The 23,550-nt window shown below is 53.2% G+C and overlaps 1 protein-coding gene across 1 annotated transcript in view; it reads right to left on the bottom strand.

Annotated features, from left to right (window-relative positions):
* LOC139233005 (polyunsaturated fatty acid 5-lipoxygenase-like) overlaps positions 1-23,296 on the bottom strand; it is a 52,333-nt gene extending 29,037 nt beyond the window's left edge. The window contains exons 1-7 of the mRNA XM_070863514.1: positions 23,147-23,296; positions 20,734-20,950; positions 18,812-18,893; positions 16,219-16,341; positions 12,828-12,934; positions 8,804-8,973; positions 3,927-4,070 (exon numbers count right to left, since the gene is read on the bottom strand). Coding sequence (XP_070719615.1) covers positions 3,927-4,070; positions 8,804-8,973; positions 12,828-12,934; positions 16,219-16,341; positions 18,812-18,893; positions 20,734-20,950; positions 23,147-23,296 — 993 coding nt within the window. The remainder of the gene's footprint in view (positions 1-3,926; positions 4,071-8,803; positions 8,974-12,827; positions 12,935-16,218; positions 16,342-18,811; positions 18,894-20,733; positions 20,951-23,146) is intronic.
* Positions 23,297-23,550: the final 254 nt, after the last annotated feature.

The raw sequence follows: 23,550 nt of genomic DNA, 5'->3' as shown, positions 1-23,550 counted from the left end.
TGGGTGTCGGGGCTGGAGGAGGTTACAGAGATAGGGAGGGTTGTAGGGGCTGGAGTAGGTTACAGAGATAGGGACGGGTGTAGGGGCTGGAGGAGATTACAGAGATAGGGAGGGGTGTAGGGGCTGGAGGAGGTTACAGAGATAGGAAGGGGTGTAGGGGCTCGAGGAGATTACAGAGATAGGGAGGGGTGTAGGGGCTGGAGGAGGTTACAGAGATAGGGAGGGGTGTAGGGGCTAGAGAAGGTTACAGAGATAGGGAGGTGTGTAGGAGCTGGAGGAGATCACAGATAGGGAGTGGTGTAGGGGTGGAGGAGGTTACAGAGATAGGGAGGGGTGTAGGGGCTGGAGGGTGTTACAGAGATAGGGAGGGGTGTAGGGCTGGAGGTGGTTACAGAGATAAGGAGGGTGGTAGGGGCTGGAGGGGGTTACAGAGATAGGGAGGGGTATAGGGGGTTACAGAGATAGGGAGGAATTTGGGGGCTGGAGGAGGTTACAGAGATAGGGAGGGTTGCCGGCTGGAGGAGGTTACAGATATAGGGAGTGGGGTAGGGGCTGGAGGAGGTTACAGAGATAGGGAGGGGTGTAGGGGCTGGAGGAGGTTACAGAGATAGGGAGTGGTGTAGGGGCTGGAGGAGGTTACAGAGATAGGGAGGGGTGTAGGGCTGGAGGAGGTTACAGAGATAGGGAGAGGTGTAGGGGCTGGAGGCGGTCACAGAGATAGGGAGGGGCATAGGGCTGGAGGAGGTTACAGAGATAGGGAGGGCTGTTAGGGCTGGAGGAGGTTACAGAGATAGGGAGTGGTGTAGGGGCTGAAGGGGGTTACAGAGATAGGGAGGGGTGTAGGGGGTTACAGAGATAGGGAGGGGTGTAGGGGCTGGAGGAGGTTACAGAGATAGGAAGGAATTTGGGGGCTGGAGGAGGTTACAGAGATAGGGAGGGTTGCCAGCTGGAGGAGGTTACAGATATAGGGAGTGGGGTAGGGGCTGGAGGAGGTTACAGAGATAGGGAGGGGTGTAGGGGCTGGAGGAGGTTACAGAGATAGGGAGTGGTGTAGGGGCTGGAGGAGGTTACAGAGATAGGGAAGGGTGTAGGGCTGGAGGAGGTTACAGAGATAGGGAGAGGTGTAGGGGCTGGAGGCGGTCACAGAGACAGGGAGGGGTATAGGGCTGGAGGAGGTTACAGAGATAGGGAGGGCTGTACGGGCTGGAGTAGGTTGCAGAGATAGGGAGGGTGTGGGGCTGGAGGAGATTACAGATATAGGGAGGGGTGTACGGGCTGTAGGAGGTCACACAGATAGGGAGGGTTGTAGGGCTGGAGGAGGTTACAGAGATAGGGAGTGGTGTAGGGACTGGAGGAGGTTACAGAGATAGGGAGGGGTGTAGGGGCTGGAGGAGGTTACAGAGATAGGGAGGGGTGTAGGGGCTGGAGGAGATTACAGAGATAGGGATGGGTGTAGGGGCTGGAGGAGGTTACAGAGATAGGGAGGGTTGTAGGGGCTGGAGGAGGTTACAGAGATAGGGACGGGTGTAGGGGCTGGAGGAGATTACAGAGATAGGGAGGGGTGTAGGGGCTGGTGGAGGTTACAGAGATAGGGAGGGGTGTAGGGGCTGGAGGAGGTTACAGAGATAGGGAGGGGTGTAGGGGCTAGAGAAGGTTACAGAGATAGGGAGGTGTGTAGGAGCTGGAGGAGATCACAGATAGGGAGTGGTGTAGGGGCTGGAGGGTGTTACAGAGATAGGGAGGGGTGTAGGGCTGGAGGAGGTTACAGAGATAAGGAGGGTGGTAGGGGCTAGAGGGGGTTACAGAGATAGGGAGGGGTATAGGGGGTTACAGAGATAGGGAGGGGTGTAGGGGCTGGAGGAGGTTACAGAGATAGGAAGGAATTTGGGGGCTGGAGGAGGTTACAGAGATAGGGAGGGTTGCCGGCTGGAGGAGGTTACAGATATAGGGAGTGGTGTAGGGGCTGGAGGGGGTTACAGAGATAGGGAGGGGTGTAGGGGGTTACAGAGATAGGGAGGGGTGTAGGGGCTGGAGGAGGTTACAGAGATAGGAAGGAATTTGGGGGCTGGAGGAGGTTACAGAGATAGGGAGGGTTGCCGGCTGGAGGAGGTTACAGATATAGGGAGTGGGGTAGGGGCTGGAGGAGGTTACAGAGATAGGGAGGGGTGTAGGGGCTGGAGGAGGTTACAGAGATAGGGAGTGGTGTAGGGGCTGGAGGAGGTTACAGAGATAGGGAGGGGTGTAGGGCTGGAGGAGGTTACAGAGATAGGGAGAGGTGTAGGGGCTGGAGGCGGTCACAGAGGCAGGGAGGGGTATAGGGCTGGAGGAGGTTACAGAGATAGGGAGGGCTGTTAGGGCTGGAGGAGGTTACAGAGATAGGGAGTGGTGTAGGGGCTGGAGGGGGTTACAGAGATAGGGAGGGGTGTAGGGGGTTACAGAGATAGGGAGGGGTGTAGGGGCTGGAGGAGGTTACAGAGATAGGAAGGAATTTGGGGGCTGGAGGAGGTTACAGAGATAGGGAGGGTTGCCGGCTGGAGGAGGTTACAGATATAGGGAGTGGGGTAGGGGCTGGAGGAGGTTACAGAGATAGGGAGGGGTGTAGGGGCTGGAGGAGGTTACAGAGATAGGGGCTGGAGGAGGTTACAGAGATAGGGTGGGGTGTAGGGCTGGAGGAGGTTACAGAGATAGGGAGAGGTGTAGGGGCTGGAGGCGGTCACAGAGACAGGGAGGGGTATAGGGCTGGAGGAGGTTACAGAGATAGGGAGGGCTGTTAGGGCTGGAGGAGGTTACAGAGATAGGGAGTGGTGTAGGGGCTGGAGGAGGTTACATCGATAGGGAGGGGTATAGGGGCTGGAGGAGGTTACAGTGTTAGGGAGTGGAGTAGGGGCTGTAGGAGGTTACAGAGATAGGGAGGTGTGTAGGGGCTGGAGGAGGTTACAGATAGGGAGGGGTGTAGGGGCTGGAGGAGGTTACAGAGATAGGGAGGGGTGTAGGGGCTGGAGGAGGTTACAGAGATAGGGAGGGGTGTAGGGGCTGGAGGAGGTCACAGAGATAGGGAGGGGTGTAGGGCTGGAGGAGGTTACAGAGATAGGGAGGGCTGTTAGGGCTGGAGGAGGTTACAGAGATAGGGAGGGGTGTAGGGGCTGGAGGAGGTTACAGAGATAGGAGGGGTATAGGGGCTGGAGGAGATTACAGAGATAGGGATGGGTGTAGGGGCTGGAGGAGGTTACAGAGATAGGGGTATAGGGCTGGAGGAGATTACAGAGATAGGGATGGGTGTAGGGGCTGGAGGGGGTTACAGAGATAGGGAGGGGTGTGGGGTCTGGAGGAGATTACAGAGATAGGGAGTGGTGTAGGGACTGGAGGAGGTTACAGAGATAGGGAGGGGTGTAGGGACTGGAGGACGTCACAGAGATAGGGAGGTGTGTAGGGCTGGAGGAGGTTACAGAGATAGGAAGGTGTGTAGGGGCTGGAGGAGATTACAGAGATAGGGAGGGGTGTAGGGACTGGAGGAGGTCACAGAGATAGGGAGGGGTGTAGGGACTGGAGGTGATTACAGAGTTAGGGAGGGGTGTAGGGGCTGGAGGAGGTTACAGAGATAGGAAGGTGTGTAGGGGCTGGAGGAGATTACAGAGATAGGGAGGGGTGTAGGGACTGGGGGAGGTCACAGAGATAGGGAGGGGTGTAGGGGCTGGAGGAGATTACAGAGATAGGGAGGGGTGTAGGGGCTGGAGGAGGTTACAGAGATAGGAAGGTGTGTAGGGGCTGGAGGAGATTACAGAGATAGGGAGGGGTGTAGGGGCTGGAGGAGGTCACAGAGATAGGGAGGGGTGTAGGGGCTGGAGGTGATTACAGAGATAGGGAGGGGTGTAGGGGCTGGAGGAGATTACAAATAGGGATGGACGACCCTGGTCGACAGTGCGTACCTGGATGGCAATGGGCATCATGTGGTTCTGCTTGTCATGGTACAGCAGGCAGATGGGCGCTGCTATAAACTGCTGGACACCATTAATAACATTGGCCGGAATCCCATCCAACATCTGGAAGTTCACAATGAAGATATTCCCGTTCTGTAACAAACACAAATAGAGGGATGGACCCGAAACAGTTCACTAGTCGTCCGCATGCCAGACACGAGACTCCCAAAGCAAGCGCTCTACTGGGAACTACTACACGGCAAATGAGACAAAGGTGGGCAGAGGAAACGTTACAAGGACCACCCTCAAAGCCCCCCTGATAAAGTGCAACATCCCCCCCCGATACCTGGGAGTCCCCGGCCCAAAGACCAGTCCTCCGTAAGTGGAGGAAGTGCATCCGGGAGGGCGCTGAGCACCTCGAGTCTCGTCGCCGAGAGCGTGCAGAAACCAAGCGCAGGCAGCGGAAGGAGCGTGCGGCAAACCAGTCCCACCCACCCCTTCCCTCAACCACTGTCTGTCCCATCTGTGACAGGGACTGTAATTCCTGTTCAGTCGCCTAAGAACTCACTTTTAGAGTGGAAGCAAGACTTCCTCGATCTCAAGGGTATGCCTATGATGAAGATTGCCCCAATACAGTATCTGTGCTGGAAACCATCGAGAACAGCGGGACTCCATGGCTCTCCTGGCCAGCCTGCAATCTTCCACTTACATCAACTTAAAATCAACCAAAACCCGGCTTTCTCATATCCTAACTCGCACCCAGTCTCGTTCGCCCATCACCCCTGCGGATCATGGTCCAGCAACATCTCTCTTTTAAAAGCCTCATCCTTGTTTTCAAATCCCTCCATGGCCTCCCCCCTCCCTACCTCTGTAACCTCCTCCAGCCCCACAATCCTCCGAGTTCTCTGCCCTCCTCCAATTCTGGCCTCTTGCGCGAACCCAGATTTGAATCGTTCCAGCATCCGGTGGCCATGCCTTCAGCTAGCTGCCTGGGCCCCAAGCTCTGGAATTCCCTCCTTAAACCTCTCTGCCTCTCTCTCCTCGTTTAAAACCTACCTCTTGGACCAAGCCTTTGGTCACCTGTCCTAATATCTCCTTATGTGTTTCGTTGTCAAATTCTGTTTTGATAACGGTCCTGTGAGACAATTTGGGATATTTTATGTTAACATAAGAACGTAAGAATAGGAGCAGGAGTCGGCCATTTGGCCCCTCGAGCCTGCTCCACCATTTAATACGATCATGGCTGATCTGATCATGGACTCAGCTCCACTTCTCCGCCCGCTCCCCATAACCCTTCACTCCCTTATCTCTGCCTTAAATATATTCAATGACCCAGCCTCCACAGTTCTCTGGGGCAGAGAATTCCACAGATTTACAACCCTCTGAGAGAAGAAATTTCTCCTCATCTCATTTAAATGGGCGGCCCCTTATTCTGAGACTATGCCCTCTTGTTTTAGTTTCCCCTATGAGTGGAAATATCCTCTCTGCATCCACCTTGTCGAGCCCCCTCATTATCTTATATGTTCCGATAAGATCACCTCTCATTCTTCTGAACTCCAATGAGTAGAGGCCCAACCTGTTCAACCTTTCCTCATAAGTCAATCCCCTCATCTCCGGAATTAATCTAGCGAACCTTCTCTGAACAACCTCCAATGCAACTATATCCTTCCTTAAATACGCAGTACTCTAGGGGATATAAAATACAAGCGGCAAGAGTTTGTAGAGGGAAGTGACCGGGGCCCAGGAGAGGCGTGAGTTTGGGGCCCAGAAGAGGCAAGGGCCCAGGGGCAGCACGGGCCAGCCCACACTGTGATATGTGTGCACACTGGGTCCATGCAGCAGAGCTGGTCTCCAGTCATCTTGGATAACCCTTGCCACTGGACCAAGACCTCGCTCTGTCAAGCCCCGTGTGGTGGCTGGTGTGCAACGGCCACCCCACGTCAAAACAATCCACACACAGGCATCTTCCACCCTTCAGGATGTGGTTCGGGATCCGGAATATTAGGTCCTTCATTGAAAGACTTGTGAACTCATCCCTTTTTGGCGTGGAAACAAGTCATCCTCGATACGAGGGACCGCCCATGATTCTCTGATTCTGAAATATAAGTTGTTCGATTAATATTAGGATGTGATACCCATTGGTGCCCCCCTCTTCTTCACCCGTGGTGCTCTGCCGATTTACTGCTCAATGTGCCTCTGGGCATCCATTCATACTTTACTTGACTGCGGGGGCTATTGATCCAGCTGGAATCCATTGCCTTCCTGTTTGTCCAATCAAAGACAGGCATCGGACAGCAATGAACTGCATCCAGTGAAAGAGCATCACTAAATCGGAATGATCAGCCCCAGTTACTTCCCTCTTCCGGCGAAGATTCACCAGACTGATTCCTGGGATGGCAGGACTGTCGTATGAGAGATTGGCTCGTATTCACTAGAGTTTAGAAGAATGAGAGGGGATCTCATTGAAACGTATAAAATTCTGATGGGGTTGGACAGACTGGATGCGGGGAGGATGTTTCCCCGGGGCTGGGAAGTCTAGAACAAGGGGTCACAGTGTCGGGATACGGGGTAGGAAATTTAGGACCGAGATGAGGAGAAATGTTTTCACTCAGAGGGTGGTGAAGCTGTGGAATTCTCTACCACAGAAGGCTGTGGAGGCCAAGTCACTGAATATATTTAAGAAGGAGATAGATAGATTTCTAAACACAAAAGACATCAAGGGGTATGGGGAGAAATTGGAAATATGGTGTTGAGATAGAGGATCATTGGAACAGAGGAGGTTGAGAGGAGATCTCATTGAGATGTACAAAATATCGAGGGGCCTGGACATAGTGGATAGTAAGGGCCTATTTCCATTGGTGGAGGGGAATATTACGAGGGGGCATAGTTTTAAGGTGGTTGGTGGAAGGTTTAGAGGGGATTTGAGGGGGGGGGGCTTCTTTACGCAGAGGGTTGTGGGGATCTGGAACTCGCTGCCTGGAAGAGTGGTGGATGCAGAAACCCTCACCACTTTTAAGAGATGGTTGGACGGGCACTTAAAGTGCAGTAACCTGCAGGGTTACGGACCGAGAGCTGGTAATTGGGATTAGACTGGACGACCTTTCGTTAACTGACACAGTATTAATGGTAAGTACTGCAGGGAATCGAATACAGCCAGGGTGATCTCCTGGACTAGTTTCGATCACCTGGATGGGTCGGAGAGGAATTTTTCTCAGATTTTTTTTTCTCCTTAAATTGGCCGGGGTTTTTATTTGGTTTTTTTTGCCTCTCCCAGGAGATCACATGGCTCCGGTTGGGGTTGGGCATAGAATGTTTCAGTATAAGGGGTGTCGCAGTGGTGTGGGGCGGACTGGTTGGGCCGGGTGCTCTTTACCTGTCCGCCATTGTTCATGGGTTTATATGTAACCTTCAGGGCTGCTGACCGAGGGCCGGGCGGCTCTTTGTCGGCCGATGCGGACATGATGGGCCGAAATGGCCTCCTTCTGCGCTGTAAATTTCTATGACCATATTGAATGGCAGAACAGACTCGAAGGGACGAATGGCCTACTACTGCTCCTATTTTCTATGATAGCGAGTAGGAAACATAGAAACACTCAAGTAAATCTGCGCTGCACCCACCAAGGCCAATTTATCCTCCCTGAGGTACGGTATCCAATACAGGAGGCTGTTACTCCAGGCGAGGTTGACCCAAGGCACTCTGGAGCTGCCATATCGAGCTGACTAGTGTCTGTCATGTGGGATGGACTAGTAATAGTTGTGGGCACTAAGGGAATCGAGAGATATGGAGATCGTGCGGGAAAGTGGACTTGAGGTCGAAGAGCAGCCCTGATCTTGTTGATTGGCGGAGGAGACACGAGGGGTCGGCTGACCTACTCCCGCCTCCTATTCCGTACGTCCTTATGAACCCCGGCAGTGCTTGATGCGGTCAAGACGTCATCACGGCACCTCGTCACCACGGCTCTCCCCTTCACGTAACGGGGCGGGCCTCCGCCATCTTTAAACTTCGGCCCGACCAGGGAGGGTTTCGGCCGGGCCAGCGGCCTGGCACGTCAAGTGGGAGGGTGCCAGGCTGCCTGTTGGTGGCCCGACCGAACCCGGTGGTGGGGGCATAATTGTCGGGCCGACACGGCAGTCGGCCGTCCAAAAATAATACGCCGGCCGTGGCAGTACACCTGCCCCTCGAAGGGAAGCCACAAGGCCGGCTGCAGAAGGCCGCAGCCTCACTGGACCACCAGGAAGCCATTTGTTTTGGCATCGCCGAGCGGGCCGAAGATACTCACAATGGAATTTAGCCATGGAGGGGGGAGGGGCGGGAGAGGGTAGATCGGTGGTGTGCACTGCGATGACGCACTTAGCACGGATCGGCAGCAGCGGAGTGGTGGGAGCGGGGGAGCAGGGCACCGCCGGGATAACACAGAAGCGGAATTTTGATAATGGCGGCCACTACACGAAAAGATGGCGGCCATTGCGCTCTGCAGCGCTGCCACCGCTCTTTGGGGTTAAGAGGCCTTCAGCAAAGGGGCGATTTAGCCCCCCCCCCCCCCCACCACCCCAACTTTCCCCAGGAACTGCAGGGAGAGTAACAAATTCCTGCTTGCTCCTCGGCAAGGTCCCTTAATTGGCCATGCCCCAGTTTAACCTCCGCCCTACGGAATTCTCTACCACAGAAAGTTGTTGAGGCCAGTTCGTTGTTTATATTCAAAAAGGGAGTTAGATGTGGCCCTGACGGCTAAAGGGATCAAGGGGGTATGGAGAGAAAGCAGGAATGGGGTACTGAAGTTGCATGATCAGCCATGATCATATTGAATGGCGGTGCAGGCTCGAAGGGCCGAATGGCCTGCTCCTGCACCTATTTTCTAGGTTTCTATGTCAAATCATACACGTACCTGAATTTCTTGTTCCAGTGTGAATCCCCCGAGAGATTTGCTGACCATGGCGTTTGTCACAGGAAAATTGGCCGGAATTGTCCTGCACCTCTCTATCAGGGCCGGGTTGCAGCCGTTCATGAACTGGTATCCGAAAAACCAATCCTCCTTCCAGTGTTCTCTGGCAAAAACTGTGGAAGAAGCAAAAGGCAGGGGGGGGGGGGGGAAATCAGAATTGCAGAAACACCTGATCCCATTCATCATCATCACAGGCGGTCCCTCGAAGCGAGGATGACTTGCTTCCACGCCAAAAAGGGATGCGTTCACAGGTGTTTCAATGAAGGACCTAATATTCCGGATCCCGAACTACATCCTGAAGGGTGGAAGATGCCTGTGGGTGGATTTTTTTAACGTGGGGTGGCCGTTGCACACCAGCCACCACACGGGGCTTGACAGAGCTAGGGTCTTGGTCCAGGGGCAAGGGTCAACCAGGACGACTGGAGACCAGCTCTGCTGCACGGACCCAGTGCGCGCGCACATCGCACAGTGTGGGCTGGGCCCGTGCTGCCCCCTGGGCCCCTCGCCTCTTCTGGGCCCCGGGTTCACGCCTCTCCTGGGGCCCCGCTCACTTCCCTCTCCGGACTCTTGCTGCCCCTTCGCCCCTCTTGCTGGGCCTGCCCGCACTGCAGTCAGCGACCTGGCTTCGTAGCCGTCGTCCTCCTGCAGCAGCACGGGTTGCTCCGTGCAGAGGTATACCGCCGCACGCTGCTCCCTCCAATGGCCCCGGCCTGCTGATGGTCTTGCAGGCCGGGACCCCGCACCCACAAGCTGCTCCCTCTAATGCAGCCTTTTAATGATCCCATTTAACAATAACTTAAAACCAACCTCGGTGCAACATAATAGTCATGTTCACTGGCGGGAAGCTCGACAACTCAGTGCTGGCCGTCAATCTCCTTCCTCCTCTAGTTCACGACAATACCTTTCAAATAAGCATGAGACTCTTTGTGGCATAGTTTGCGGAGCAGGCTTTACTGATACCTCGGATGAGGGGGTCAGTGAACCCAACCCAGGTTAGGGAGAGCTTTAGGCTTCAACTTCTATCTTTTGAGGCCTCCAAATTACTAGTGATAACCAAACTCCTTTATACACCGGGGGTGGGGGAATGGAAACATAGAAACATAGAAAATAGATGCAGGAGTAGGCCATTCGGCCCTGCGAGCCTGCACCACCATTCAATATGATCATGGCTGAACATGCAACTTCAGTACCCCATTCCTGCTTTCTCACCAAGGCGCTGTACATCTGCAGCAAGACCTCTCTGATCCTATACTCAAATCCCCTAGCTATGAAGGCCTACATGCCATTTGCCTTCTTCACCGCCTGCTGTACCTGCATGCCAACTTTCAATGACTGATGTACCATGATACCCAGGTCTCGTTGCACCTCCCCTTTTCCTAATCTGCCGCCATTCAGATAATATTCTGCCTTCGTGTTTTTGCCACCAAAGTGGATAACCTCAGATTTATCCACATTATACTGCGTCTGCCATGCAGTTGCCCCCTCGCCGAACCTGTCCAAGTCACCCTGCAGCCTCTTAGCGTCCTCCTCACAGCTCACACTGCCACCCAGCTTAGTGTCATCTGCAAACTTGGAGATATTACACTCAATTCCCTCATCTAAATCATTAATGTATACTGAGGGAGCGCCGCACTGTCGGAGGGGCAGTACTGAGGGAGCGCCGCACTGTCGGAGGGGCAGTACTGAGGGAGCGCCGCACTGTCGGAGGGGCAGTACTGAGGGAGCGGCGCACTGTCGGAGGGGCAATACTGAGGGAGCGCCGTAATGTCGGAGGGGCCGTCTTTCGGATGAGACTTTAAACCGAGGCCCCGTCTGCGCTCTCAGGTGGACGTAAATGATCCCATGACCACTATTTCGGAGAAGAGCAGGGGAGTTATATTGGGCCAATATTTATCCCTCAATTAACATCACCAAAACCTGGATGCCACTCCTGCCCCCATTAATCTTACCAAGCGTTGCAGTTTGAATCTTTGAAGAATAAATGTAACTACTTTGTACTTGCCACAAGACTCTTGATACAAAAGAACCTTGAAATTACTCAGTGAAACTGTTGCAGTGGAAAAAACGAACGGAAAAAACCCCATTGAAACGGCACTAACCTGACCGGTCCGGTGTGAGTGATTACTAATGAAAAAATTAAATAACATCCCTGCAGCCGGCTTCCTGATGCTGCATGCCAGCTCTCCCTATCGGTGTCTGCTCCAGGTGGCGAGATAAGTCACTAAAAACAGTTTGGGAAATCAGGCTTTCAGTGAGCGCTGCCCACTCACTGACGTCACGATCTCCCTGATGTTGAGGTCCCCAGCGATAGCTGTTAGTGGCAGTGCTACTGCAGGGGGAGCAATTTGGCGTGTGGTGCTAAATTCACCTCGCCCGGTCAGTACTGGTCTCAACGCCGCATTAGCGTTATTTACTGGCACTAATGGGCGGAGCTGAGGGGATGAATTCCATGGTACATCAGTCATTGAAGGTAGGCATGCAGGTACAGCAGGCAGTAAAGAAGGCAAATGGCATGCTGGCCTTCATAGAGAGAGGATTTGAGTATAGGAGCAGGGAGGTCTTACTGCAGTTACACAGGGCCTTGGTGAGACCACACCTTGAGTATTGTGTGCAGTTTTGGTCTCCTAATCTGAGGAAGGATGTTCTTGCTAATGAGGGAGTGCAGCGAAGGTTCACCAGACTGATTCCCGGGATGGCAGGACTGACATATGAGGAGAGACTGGATCGACTGGGCCTGCATTCACTGGAGTTTAGAAGGATGAGAGGGAATCTCATAGAAACAAATAAAATTCTGATGGGACTGGACAGGTTAGATGCAGGAAGAATGTTCCCGATGTTGGGGAAGTCCAGAACCAGGGGTCACAGTCTAAGGATAAGGGGTATGCCTTGTAGAACTGAGATGAGGAGAAACTCAGAGAATTGTTAACCTGTGGAATTCCCTACTGCAGAGAGTTGTTGATGCCAGTTCGTTGAATATATTCAAGAGGGAGTTAGATATGGCTCTTACAGCTAAAGGGATCAAGGGTTATGGAGAGAAAGTGGGAAAGGATACTGAGGTGAGTGATCAGCCATGATCTTATTGAATGGTAGTGCAGGCTCGAAGGGCCACATGGCCTACTCCTACACCTATTTTCTATGTTTCTATGTTCTATGTTTCTAAGTTTCTATGCCGCTCCGACAATGCAGCGCTCCCTCAGTACTGCCCCTCCGATAGTGTGGCGCTCCCTCAGTACTGTCCCTCCGACAGTGCGGCGCTCCCTCAGTACTGCCCCTCCGACAGTGCGGCGCTCCCTCAGCACTGCCCCTCCGACAGTGTGGCGCTCCCTCAGTACTGCCCCTCCGACAGTGCGGCGCTCCCTCAGTACTGCCCCTCCGACAGTGCGGCGCTCCCTCAGTACTGCCCCTCCGATAGTGTGGCGCTCCCTCAGTACTGCCCCTCCGACAGTGCGGCACTCCCTCAGTACTGCTCCTCTGACAGTGCGGCGCTCCCTCAGTACTGCCCCTCCGACAGTGCGCCGATCCCTCAGTACTGCCCCTCCGACAGTGCAGCACTCCCTCAGCACTGCCCCTCCGACAGTGCGCCGCTCCCTCAGTACTGCCCCTCCGACAGTGCAGCGCTCCCTCAGCACTGCATTGGGAGTGTCAGTGTGGATTTTTGTGCTCAAGTCTCAGGAGTGTGACTTGAACCCACGACCTTTCGTTGTTCTTTGTGGGAGCTTGCTGTGCGTAGATTGGCTGCCACGTTTCCGACATTGGAACAGTGACTGCACTTCAAAAAGTGCTTCAATGTCTGTGATGCGCTTTGGGACATCCTGAGGCCATGAAAGGCGCTATATAAATACAAGTTCTTTCTTTCTACTTGGTCTCTCTGGTGTGATTAAAATCGTGTTGTTGATTTTTTTAATGGTGCCGTCTCAGATTATGAACCCAATGACCCCTTTCCTAATTGTTGGCTGGCCACCATCACCTGCAATGGGACTTTCGACTTTCCGAAAGATCTTATCAAAGTCCTCTGGGGTGCTCCAGGATTTTCCGAACATGTGCATAAACTTCTTCAGGTGCAGGTCTCCAAATCTAAAGAAATAAACACACAAAGCTGTAGAACGGTGGTTGTACCTAGGCTGAGGCCTTTGTCATGGTCTGGAGGCTGAGTGATTCCTCTGACTATTAATGCTGGCTTCCAGTTTGGCACTTGGTGCTGTTGCCACATGTATACACTTCAGGTTGCTGGAGAAATATCACCAACGATGGCACCGCAAGATCCTACAAATCCCCTGGGAGGACAGGCGCACCAACATCAGCGTCCTCATTCACGCCAACATCCCCAGCATTGAAGCACTGGCCACACTCGATCAGCTCCGCTGGGCAGGCCACATAGTCCTCATGCCAGACACGAGACTGCCAAAGCAAGCGCTCTACTCGGAGCTCCTTCACGGCAAACGAGCCAAAGGTGGGCAGCGGAAACGTTACAAGGACACCCTCAAAGCCTCCCTGATAAAGTGCAACATCCCCACCGACACCTGGGAGTCACTGGCCCAAGACCGCCCTAAGTGGAGGAAGTGCATCCGGGAGGGCGCTGAGCACCTCGAGTCTCAACGCCGAGAGCATGCAGAAATCAAGCGCAGGCAGCGGAAGGAGCGTGCGGCAAACCTGTCCCACCCTCCCCTTCGCTCAACGGCTACCTGTCCCACCTGTGACAGAGTCTGTGGCTTTCGAATTGGACTGTTCAGCCACCAAAGAACTCACTTTAGAAGTGGAAGCAAGTCTTTCTCGACTCCGAGGGACTGCCGATGATGGGATAGATGTCAAGGCTTTCGAAAGGTTACAGAGGAGGTGTACCAGGATGTTACCAGGGATGAGGGACGTTAGAACATAAGAATAGGAGCAGGAGTGGGCCATTCAGCCCCTCGAGCCTGCTCTGCCATTCAATAAAATCATGACTTATCTGATCATGGACTCAGCTCCACTTCCCCGCCCGCTCCCCATAACCCTTTATTCCCTTATCGCTCAAAAATCTGTCTATCTCCGCCTTGAAGATATTCAATGACCCAGCCTCCACAGCTCTCTGAAGCAGCGAATTCCATTTTTCAACCCTCAGAGAGAAGAAATTTCTCCTCATCTCAGTTTTAAATGGGCGGCCCCTTATTCTAAGATTATGCCCCCTAGTTTTAGTTTCCCCTATGAGTGGAAATATCCTCTCTGCATCCACTTTGTCGAGCCTCCTCATTACCTTATGCGTTTCAATAAGAGTTAGTTATGCAGAGAGACGGGAGAAGCAGGGATTGTGCTCCATGTTATGAGGAGAGGTTTATCATACAGCAGAGAGAGAAGAACCACTCCCTCTGGCGAACGGGTCAATAATCAGAGGTCACAGATTTAAAGTCATTGGCAAAAGATTTAGAGGGCAGACGAGGAGAACTGTTTACACTCAGAGATGTCGAGATCTGGGACGCTCGACCTGAACTGGTATCGGGAGCTGATTGTAAAAGGGTGTGGGACAGGTGTTTGAGGCTGAGGAACTTACAGGGTTACGGATAAAAAAACGGGAGGGTGTGGGACTGAGCACCACTGCTCTGTCAAAGAGCCAGCACAGACACAAGGGACCGAATGGCCTCCTTCTGTGCTGTAAGTTTCTTTGATAAACTATCTGTTCTGATAGGAATTTCTCCCTTGGATCTGATCTGGAATATTGCATGCCATAGACCAGTTAGCCTAACATCTGTGGTTGGGAAAATGTTGGAGTCCATTATTAAAGAAGCAGTAGCAGGACATTTGGAAAAGCAAAATTCGGTCAGGCAGAGTCAGCATGGATTTATGAAGAGGAAATCATGTTTGACAAATTTGCTGGAATTCTTTGAGGATGTAACGAATAGGGTGGATAAAGGGGAACCAGTGGATGTGGTGTATTTGGACTTCCAGAAGGCATTTGACAAGGTGCCACGTAAAAGGTTACTGCACAAGATAAAAGTTCACGGGGTTGGGGGTAATATATTAGCATGGATAGAGGATTGGCTAACTAACAAAAAACAGAGTGAGATGGGATAAATGGTTCATTCTCTGGTTGGCAACCAGTAACTAGTGGGGTGCCGCAGGGATCAGTGCTGGGACCCCAACTATTTATAATCTATATTAACGACTTGGAACAAGGGACTGAGTATAACGTAGTTAAGTTTGCTGATGATATAAAGATGAGAGGAAAAGCAATGTGTGGGGAGGACATAAAAAATCTGCAAAAAGACATAGACAGGCTAAGTGAGTGGGCAAAAAATTTGGCAGATGGAGTATAATGTTGAAAAGTGTGAGATCAGGCACTTTGGCAGAAAAACTCAGAGCAAGTTATTATTTAAATGGAGAAAGATTGCAAAGTGCTGCAGTACAGCGGGACCTGGGGGTACTTGTGCATGAAACACAAAAGGTGAGTATGCAGGTACAGCAAGTGATCAGGAAGGCTAATGGTATATTGGCCTTTATTGCAAAGGGGATGGAGTATAAAAGCAGGGAAGTCTTGTTACAGCTATATAAGGTATTGGTGAGGCCACACCTGGAATACTGCGTGCTGTTTTGGTTTCCATATTTATGAAAGCATATACTTGCTTTGGAGACTGTTCAGAGAAGGTTCACTGGCTGATCCCGGGGATGAGGGGGTTGACTTATGAGGAAAGGTTGAGGAGGTTGGGCCTCTACTCATTGGAATTCAGAAGAATGAGAGGTGATCTTATCGAAACGTATAAGATTATGAGGAGGTTTGACAAGGTGGATGCAGAGAGGATGTTTCCACTGGTGGGGGAGACAAGAACTAGGGGGCATGATCTTAGAATAAGGGCCCATTTAGAACTGAGATGAGGAGAAATTTCTTCTCTCAGAGGGTTGTAAATCTGTGGAATTCGCTGCCTCAGAGAGCTGTGGAAGCTGGGACATTAAATAAATTTTAGACAGAGATAGACAGTTTCTTAAACGATAATGGGATAAGGGGTTATGGGGAGCGGGCAGGAAAGTGGACCTGAGTTCATGATCGGATCAGCCATGATCTTATTGAATGGCGGAGCAGGCTCGAGGGGCCTTATGGCCTACACCTGCTCCTATTTCTTATGTTCTTTTCTGTTCTCCTTTGGATCTGATCTGGAATATTGCATACAATGAGTATGGGGGGAGGGGGGGGCACTTGGGTACCAGTACCAGGCCCTGACTGACTGAGAGCTCAGGCACCAGTAACATACCTCTTGCCGGTGTCGAGAGAGAAGGTCAGAGAGGGCCAGCCCACATCGCAATGAACAGTGGTTCCAGTGCTAGGCTTTGCACAGTAGGCCCGTCATTACCCGGTTTCTATGGTGCCTCGCGGCTATCAATGAGATACCTACGCCGAGACCAAGTTGTATTTGAGATCTCGATCCTTCTCGCAACTGAACCTCAAACTGATGGGCAGGTCATCCACCGAGTCAGCATCAATGCATCTTGGCACGTTGGGTTTCCAAACCTTCCACCTGGAACACAAAGGGAAATCATGAGGGCAGAGGCAAGTCTGTGTAAAAATCAGACCTTTAAGATGGATCAGGATTTGGTTTCCACAATACAACAGTGACTACTATGTCATCATCATCATCATCATCATAAGCAGCCCCTTGGAATCGAGGGAGACTTGCTTCCACTCCTGACGTGAGTTCTTTGGTGGCTGAACAGTCCAATACGAGAGCCACAGACTCTGTCACAGGTGGGACAGATAGTCGTTGAGGGAAGGGGGTGGGTGGGATTGGTTTGCCGCGCGCTCCTTCCGCTGCCTGCGCTTGGTTTCTGCACGCTCTCGGCGACGAGACTCGAGGTGCTCAGCGACCTCCCGGATGCACTTCCTCCACTTAGGGCAGACTGGTCTTGGGCCCAGGGGATTCCCAGGTGTCGGTGGGGATGTCGCACTTTATCAGGGAGGCTTTGAGGGTGTCCCTTGTAACGTTTCCGCTGCCCACCTTTGGCTCGTTTGCCGTGAAGGAGTTCCGAGTAGAGCGCTTGCTTTGGGAGTCTCGTGTCTGGCATGCGGACTATGTGGCCTGCCCAGCGGAGCTGATCGAGCGTGGTCAGTGCTTCAATGCTGGGGATGTTGGCCTGGACGAGGACGCTGATGTACAGCAGGCACCTCAAAGCACTGGAGAAGTACCGCCAATGCTGCCTCCGCAAGATCCTGCAAATCCATTGGCAGGATAGGCGCACCAACGTCAGTGTTCTCTCTCATGCCAACTTCCCCAGCATTGACCACGCTCAATCAACTCTGGTGGAGGGGCCACATGCCCGATACTAGACTCCCGAAACAAGCGCTCCACTCCGAGCTCCGTCACGGCAAGTGAACCCCAGGAGGGCAGAGAAAACGCCTCAAGGACACCCTCAAAGCCTCCTTGAAAAAAATGCAACATCCCAACTTCTTCACCCAGAGAGTGGTGAACCTGTGGAATTCTCTACCACAGAAAGTTGTTGAGGCCAATCCACTAAAGATATTCAAAAAGGAGTTAGATGAGGTCCTTACTACTAGGGGGATCAAGGGGTATGGCGAGAAAGCAGGAATGGGGTACTGAAGTTGAATGTTCAGCCATGAACTCATTGAATGGCGGTGCAGGCTAGAAGGGCCGAATGGCCTACTCTTGCACCTATTTTCTATGTTTCTATGTTTCCCCACCGCCTCTTGGGAATCCCTGGCCCAAGACCGCTCAAAGTGGAGGAGATAGCATCCGGGAAGGCGCAAAACACCTCGACCCTCTTCACCGGGAGCACGCGGAAGCCAAGCGCAAACAGCGGAAGGAACGTGCGGCAAACCCAGGCCCCCCCCCCCCACCCGCCCTGTCCCTCCAACCACCGTCTGCCCCAGACACCGCCTGTGACAGAGACTGTATGTCCCGCATCGGTCTCATCAGTCACCTGAGAACTGGTGTTAGGATGGAAGCAAGTCATCCTCAACCCCGGGGGGACTACCTCAGAAGAAGACAACAGTGACTACACTTCAAAAGTACTCGATTGGCTGTAAAGCGCTTTGGGACGCCCTGAGGTTGTCAAAGGCGCCATATAAATGCAAGATCTTTCTTCCTTTGCATCTGAGGATTTAACATTAAATTGAAATACATTCGGTATTCGACGTCCTTGTAGAAAGGGAGAATGTGGGAGGGGTGGTATTGCACAGATGGGAGATCTTGGCAATGCACCAGTTGGGCGACTAAATGTGATTGCGTGTGGTGATTCCCCCATTTCTAGGCGGCTGTTGCCTGCTTAAACAACAGTTCCCTTGGCCAATGACATGCCAGAACTTTATCATTTGGCCACTTGGCCAGAAAACCAACCAGCAGTCCCGTTGACAGGCTGCGCCAGTGATGGAGGGGGGGGGGCGGGCATTGTGTCCAGTGGTACCTAGATGGTACCAAGCCTCTTGAGTGTTGATCCAGCTGTGCCCATTCAAGCGATGCATCACACTCCTAATTTGAGCGTCTTCACCAAGATCCAGGTCGGTGATTGGAGCGTGGGCAGGTACAGCAGGAGCGGCGAAGGAGCGGCGAGTGATTGCAGAGGGAGGTGATCGGGGCCCAGAAGAGGCGTGAGTTTGGAGCCCAGAAGAGGCGAGGGCCCAGGGGCAGCACAGGGCCTAGCCCACACTGTGCGATATGTGCGCGCACTAGCTCCGTGCAGCAGAGCAGGTCTCCAGTCGTCCTGGTGTTACCCTTGCCACTGGACCAAGGCCTCGCTCTGTCAAGCCCCGTGTGGTGGCTGGTGTGCAACGGCCACCCCACGTTAAAACAATCCACCCACAGGCATCGTCCACCCTTCGGGATGTAGTTCGGGATCCGGAATATCAAATCCTTCATTGAAACACCTGTGAACTTTTTTGATGTGGAAGCAAGTCATCCTCGATTCGAGGGACTGCCTATGATGATGACAGGCGGTGTCTCTCTGTAAATAAAGTGAAGATATCGGAGGGATTACCTGTAGAGCCTCTGGTTCTCCTCCAGTTCTTGCTGGCGATGGGACTGTAATTTGATCCACTTGTCATCAGGGGCTCTCTTAGCTGCAAAGGACATTCAGATGTTAAATACAGAATGAGCTATCCAAGGCTGAGTAACAGGTTGGAATCTAACTGAGGGTGACGGAAAAAAAGATAGACTTGCATTTCTATAGTGCCGTTCACGACGTCAGGACATCTCAAAGCGCTTTACTGCCAATGAAGTGTAGTCACTGTTGCAATGTAAGTTTATATAAGACTTTAGACACCTCAAATCGCTGGAGAAATACCGCCAACGATATCGCCGCAAGATCCTGCAAATCCCCTGGGAGGACAGACGCACCAACGTCAGCGTCCCCGTCCAGGCCAACATCCCCAGCATCGAAGCACTGACCACACTCGACCAGCTCCGCTGGGTGGGCCACATTGTTCGCACGCCCGACACAAGACTCCCAAAGCAAGCGCTCTACTCGGAACTCCTTCACGGCAAGCGAGCCAAAGGTGGGCAGAGGAATCGTTTCAAGGACACTCTCCCTTGATAAAATGCAACATCCCCACCGACACCTGGGAGTCCCCTGGGCCGAAGACCAGTCTGCCCTAAGTGGAGTAAGTGCATCCGGGAGGGCGCTGAGCACCTCGAGTCTCGTCGCCGAGAGCGTGCAGAAAGCAAGCGCAGGCAGCGGAAGGAGCGTGCGGCAAACCAGTCCCACCCTCCCCTTCCCTCAACCACTGTCTGTCCCACCCGTGACACAGACTGTAATTTCTGTAATGAACTCACTTTTAGAGTGGAAGCAAGTCTTTCTTGATTCCGAGGGACTGCCTATGATGATGATAATGATGATGACGATGTTAGTTTATATTTATAGAATAATGGATACCTAGGAGTGAGTTTCAGGTTGGAATTGAATCCAGAGGTTTAGTATGTTCATATATATAGAATAATGAATTCTCAGTAGTGAGTTACACACTGAAATCTAATGAAGGGGTACAAATGATTTATCTATATAATATTAGATACCTGGAAGTAATCTAATCACGGGTTATTTACGACCTACAATTATATGAGACAGTCAAAACATGGACCTGAGCCAGTCAAACGAACTGACATGCCTGTTCCATTGTCTAAGGTGATGGATTGAACTGAATATCGTCATCCAAGGCCCATTCCTTATTCTGAATATGATACAGGCACAGGAATTAACCCATAACCTTGGCTGGTGTTGGGATAATGCCCCGTGGTGTGTTCTAAATGTACGGTCACGTACTGCAGGGATATCGATTACGGCCAGGGTGATCTCCTGGACGAGATTCGATCGCCTGGATGAGTCGGAGAGGAATTTTCCCAGATTTGTTTCCCCCAAATTGGCCTGGGTTTTTATTTTTTTTTGCCTCTCCCAGGAGATCACGTGGCTCCGGTTGGGGTGGAGTGTAGATAGAGGGAGTTAGATGCGGCCCTTATGGCTAAGGGGCTCAAGGGGTATGGAGAGAAAGCAGGAAAGGGGTACTGAGGGAATGATCAGCCTTGATCTTATTGAATGGCGGTGCAGGCTCGAAGGGCCGAATGGCCTACTCCTGCACCTATTTTCTATGTTTCTATGTTTCCAAAATGTTTCAGTATAAGGGGTGTCGCAGTTGTGATTTCAGGGGAAGAGCTGCACCCGGTGTCTTAGCCAACCTTTATCCCTCAACCAACATCACTAACAATACAGCTGGCCTGGCCATGATCTCATTGCTGTTCGTGGGAGCTTGCTGTGCGCACAACGGTCTCCCGCGATTCCTACATTACAACAGTGACCACACTTCAAGCCCACTGGCTTGAAACGTTCTCGGACGTCCCCAGGCCGGGGGCGGGAAGGAAGAGAGACCCCACCCCCCCCCAAAGATGCTGGGCTTTGTAACAGCTCACCTGCTCCTTCCCGCAGGTGTACGGTGCAGTTTGCCAGCCACCTGTAGCAGGGAAAGCGGAAGACGTTTCCCGCGGTGGTCTCCACTGTCACGGAGCAGCAGAACCAGGAATCCTTGGGCAGGAACCAGTAATCTGGCAGCAGGAACGGAGACACCTCCAGCTGCACAAACCAAATGGTCCCCAGGTCCTGGTCGCTGATGACTTCGTACACGTCCACCTGGAAATGAAGTTAGACCAGGGAGGGAGCGGGGGAGGGGGGCGGAGTGAGGGGAAGGGGGAAGGGCGGAGGGGAAAGGAGGGAGGGGAAAGGAGGAAGGGAGGGAGAAGGGGGGAGAAGGGGGGAAGGGGGGAGAAGGGGGAAGGGGGGAAGGGGGGAAGGGGGGAGAAGGAGGAAGGGGGAGAAGGGGGAGAAGGGGGAAGGGGGGGAGAAGGGGGGAGAAGGGGGAAGGGGGGAAGGGGGGAAGGGAGAAAGGGGGGCAGGGAGGAAGGGGGGAGAAGGAGGAAGGGGGAGAAGGGGGGAAGGGGGGAGAAGGGGGAAGGGGAGAGAAGGGGGGAAGGGGGGAGAAGGGAGGGAGGCGGGGGGAGAAGGGGGGAAGGGGGAGAGAAGGGGGAGAAGGGAGGGAGGCGGGGGGAGAAGGGAAGGGGGGGAGAGAAGGGGGAGAAAGGAGGGAGGCGGGGGGAGAAGGGGGGAAGGGGGGAGAGAAGGGGGAGAAGGGAGGGAGGAGGGAAGGGGGGAGAAGGGAGGGAGGCAGGGGAGAAGGGGGGAGGGGGAAAGGGGGGAGAAGGGAGGGAGGCAGGGGAGAAGGGGGGAAGGGGGGAGAAGGGGGGAAGGGGGGGAGGGAGTTAGAATACAACACGTAAAGCAAAAGTAGGCTGACGCAGTGTGCTGCCCAGTCGCACTGAACACCAGAAGCTGCAGGTTTGAACCCCTGGTCTGGGCAGAGTTCCTTGACATCAGGTGTTGTCCTTGCGGGGGGGAGGGGGGGAGCCAATCTTCCACATTGTCGATTTTTGTTCCAAGTTTCGCCAGAATAAACTTTCATTTTGGAGCCGGTGCTATCCTGGGCAGAATGCCACTCCCCACTCCACGTGCTATCCCGGGCCAAAGCATCCCCTCCTCACCCCATGCCGTTCCTATCCCACCGCCCCCCCCCCAACCCACGTGCTATCTCGGGCCAAATGGCCCCCCACCCAACCCCTGCCGTTCGGTGCGAGTTAGGACACGGTGGCAGCGAGCACAGGGGGTGATGGGTGAGTGGGACTCGGTGCGAGTTAGGACACGGGGCAGCGAGAACAGGGGGTGATGGGTGAGCGGGACTCGGTGCGAGTTAGGACACTGGGGCAGCGAGCACAGGGGGAGATGGGCGAGCGGGGCTCGGTGCGAGTTAGGACACGGGGGCAGTGAGAACAGGGGGTGATGGGTGAGCGGGACTCGGTGCGAGTTAGGACACTGGGGCAGCGAGCACAGGGGGAGATGGGCGAGCGGGACTCGGTGCGAGTTAGGACACGGGGGCAGCGAGCACAGGGGGTAATGGGCGAGCGGGACTCGGTGCAAGTTAGGACACGGGGGCAGCGAGCACAGGGGGTGATGGGTGAGCGGGACTCGGTGCGAGTTAGGACACGGGGGCAGCGAGCACAGAGGGTGATGGGTGAGCGGGACTCGGTGCGAGTTAGGACACGGGGGCAGCGAGCACAGAGGGTGATGGGTGAGCGGGACTCGGTGAGAGTTAGGACACTGGGGCAGCGAGCACAGGGGGTGATGGGTGAGCGGGACTCGGTGCGAGTTAGGACACGGGGCAGCCGAGTTTTGGATCACCTCTAGTTTACGTCGGGTAGAATGTGGGAGGCCGGCCAGGAGTACGTTGGAATAGTCAAGTCTAGAGGTAACAAAGACACAGATGAGGGCTTCAGCAGCGGATGAGCTAAGGCAAGGGCGGAGACGGGCGATGTTATGGGAGGTGGAAATAGGCGGTCTTGGTTATGCTGCGGATATGTGGCCGGAAGCTCATTCCAGGATCAAATATAACACCAAGCTTGCGAACTGTCTGGTTCAGCCTCAGACAGGAGTTAGGGCGAGGGATGGAGTTGGTGGCTGGGGAACGGAGTTTGTGGTGGGGGACCGAAAACAATGGCTTCGATCTTCCCAATATTCAACTGAAGAAAAGTTCTGCTCCATCCAGAACTGGGTGTCGGACAAGCAGTCTGACAATTTAGAGACGGCCATGCAAGAACAGCGCAAGACTTGGTCGTGATGCCGCCTATAGTCGGATAGTCCAACAGCAAGAACTTACAATGATAGAACATGGCTTGCTTTTTCCTTTGAACTTTTATACAGAGAAGAGAATGCCAGCGCTCTGCCTCAAGGCCAAATGACTGCTTTCTCTGTGCTGTGACGTTCTGTAGATATACTTACATCTCCACGTTCCAGGTCCTTGTATAGCCAATTGTCCACACTGGTTTTCCTGCTCTCTCCTCGCTCTCCGATCAGCGTACAGTACACGTTATTGTCTGTTCCGGCACACTCGAAATTCCCAGTCCTGAAAGTGACTTTGTAGCTGGCCATTTTCACTGCTAGAAATCTGTTCCAATCTAGACTATCGCAAGATCTTTACACAGTGAATACCTGGAGGTGCAGCTAATTGACTTATATATTGAATAACAAAAGGGCGGAGTTTTAGGCATGCCTAAAACTGTTTAGTTCGCTGCACTGGGAGTAGCAGCAGGAGACAAGGGAGGAGTCAATTCATTCATTCGTAGGCCGTCCCTCAAAATCGAGGAAGACTTGCTTCCACTCCAAAAGTAAGTTCTCAGGTGACT

The sequence above is a fragment of the Pristiophorus japonicus genome, chromosome 20 (assembly GCF_044704955.1).
Source record: "Pristiophorus japonicus isolate sPriJap1 chromosome 20, sPriJap1.hap1, whole genome shotgun sequence".
Classification (NCBI taxonomy): Eukaryota; Metazoa; Chordata; class Chondrichthyes; family Pristiophoridae; genus Pristiophorus; species Pristiophorus japonicus.
The sequence above is the reverse complement of the archived record's forward strand: the minus strand, read 5'-3'. Positions and strand labels throughout refer to the sequence as shown.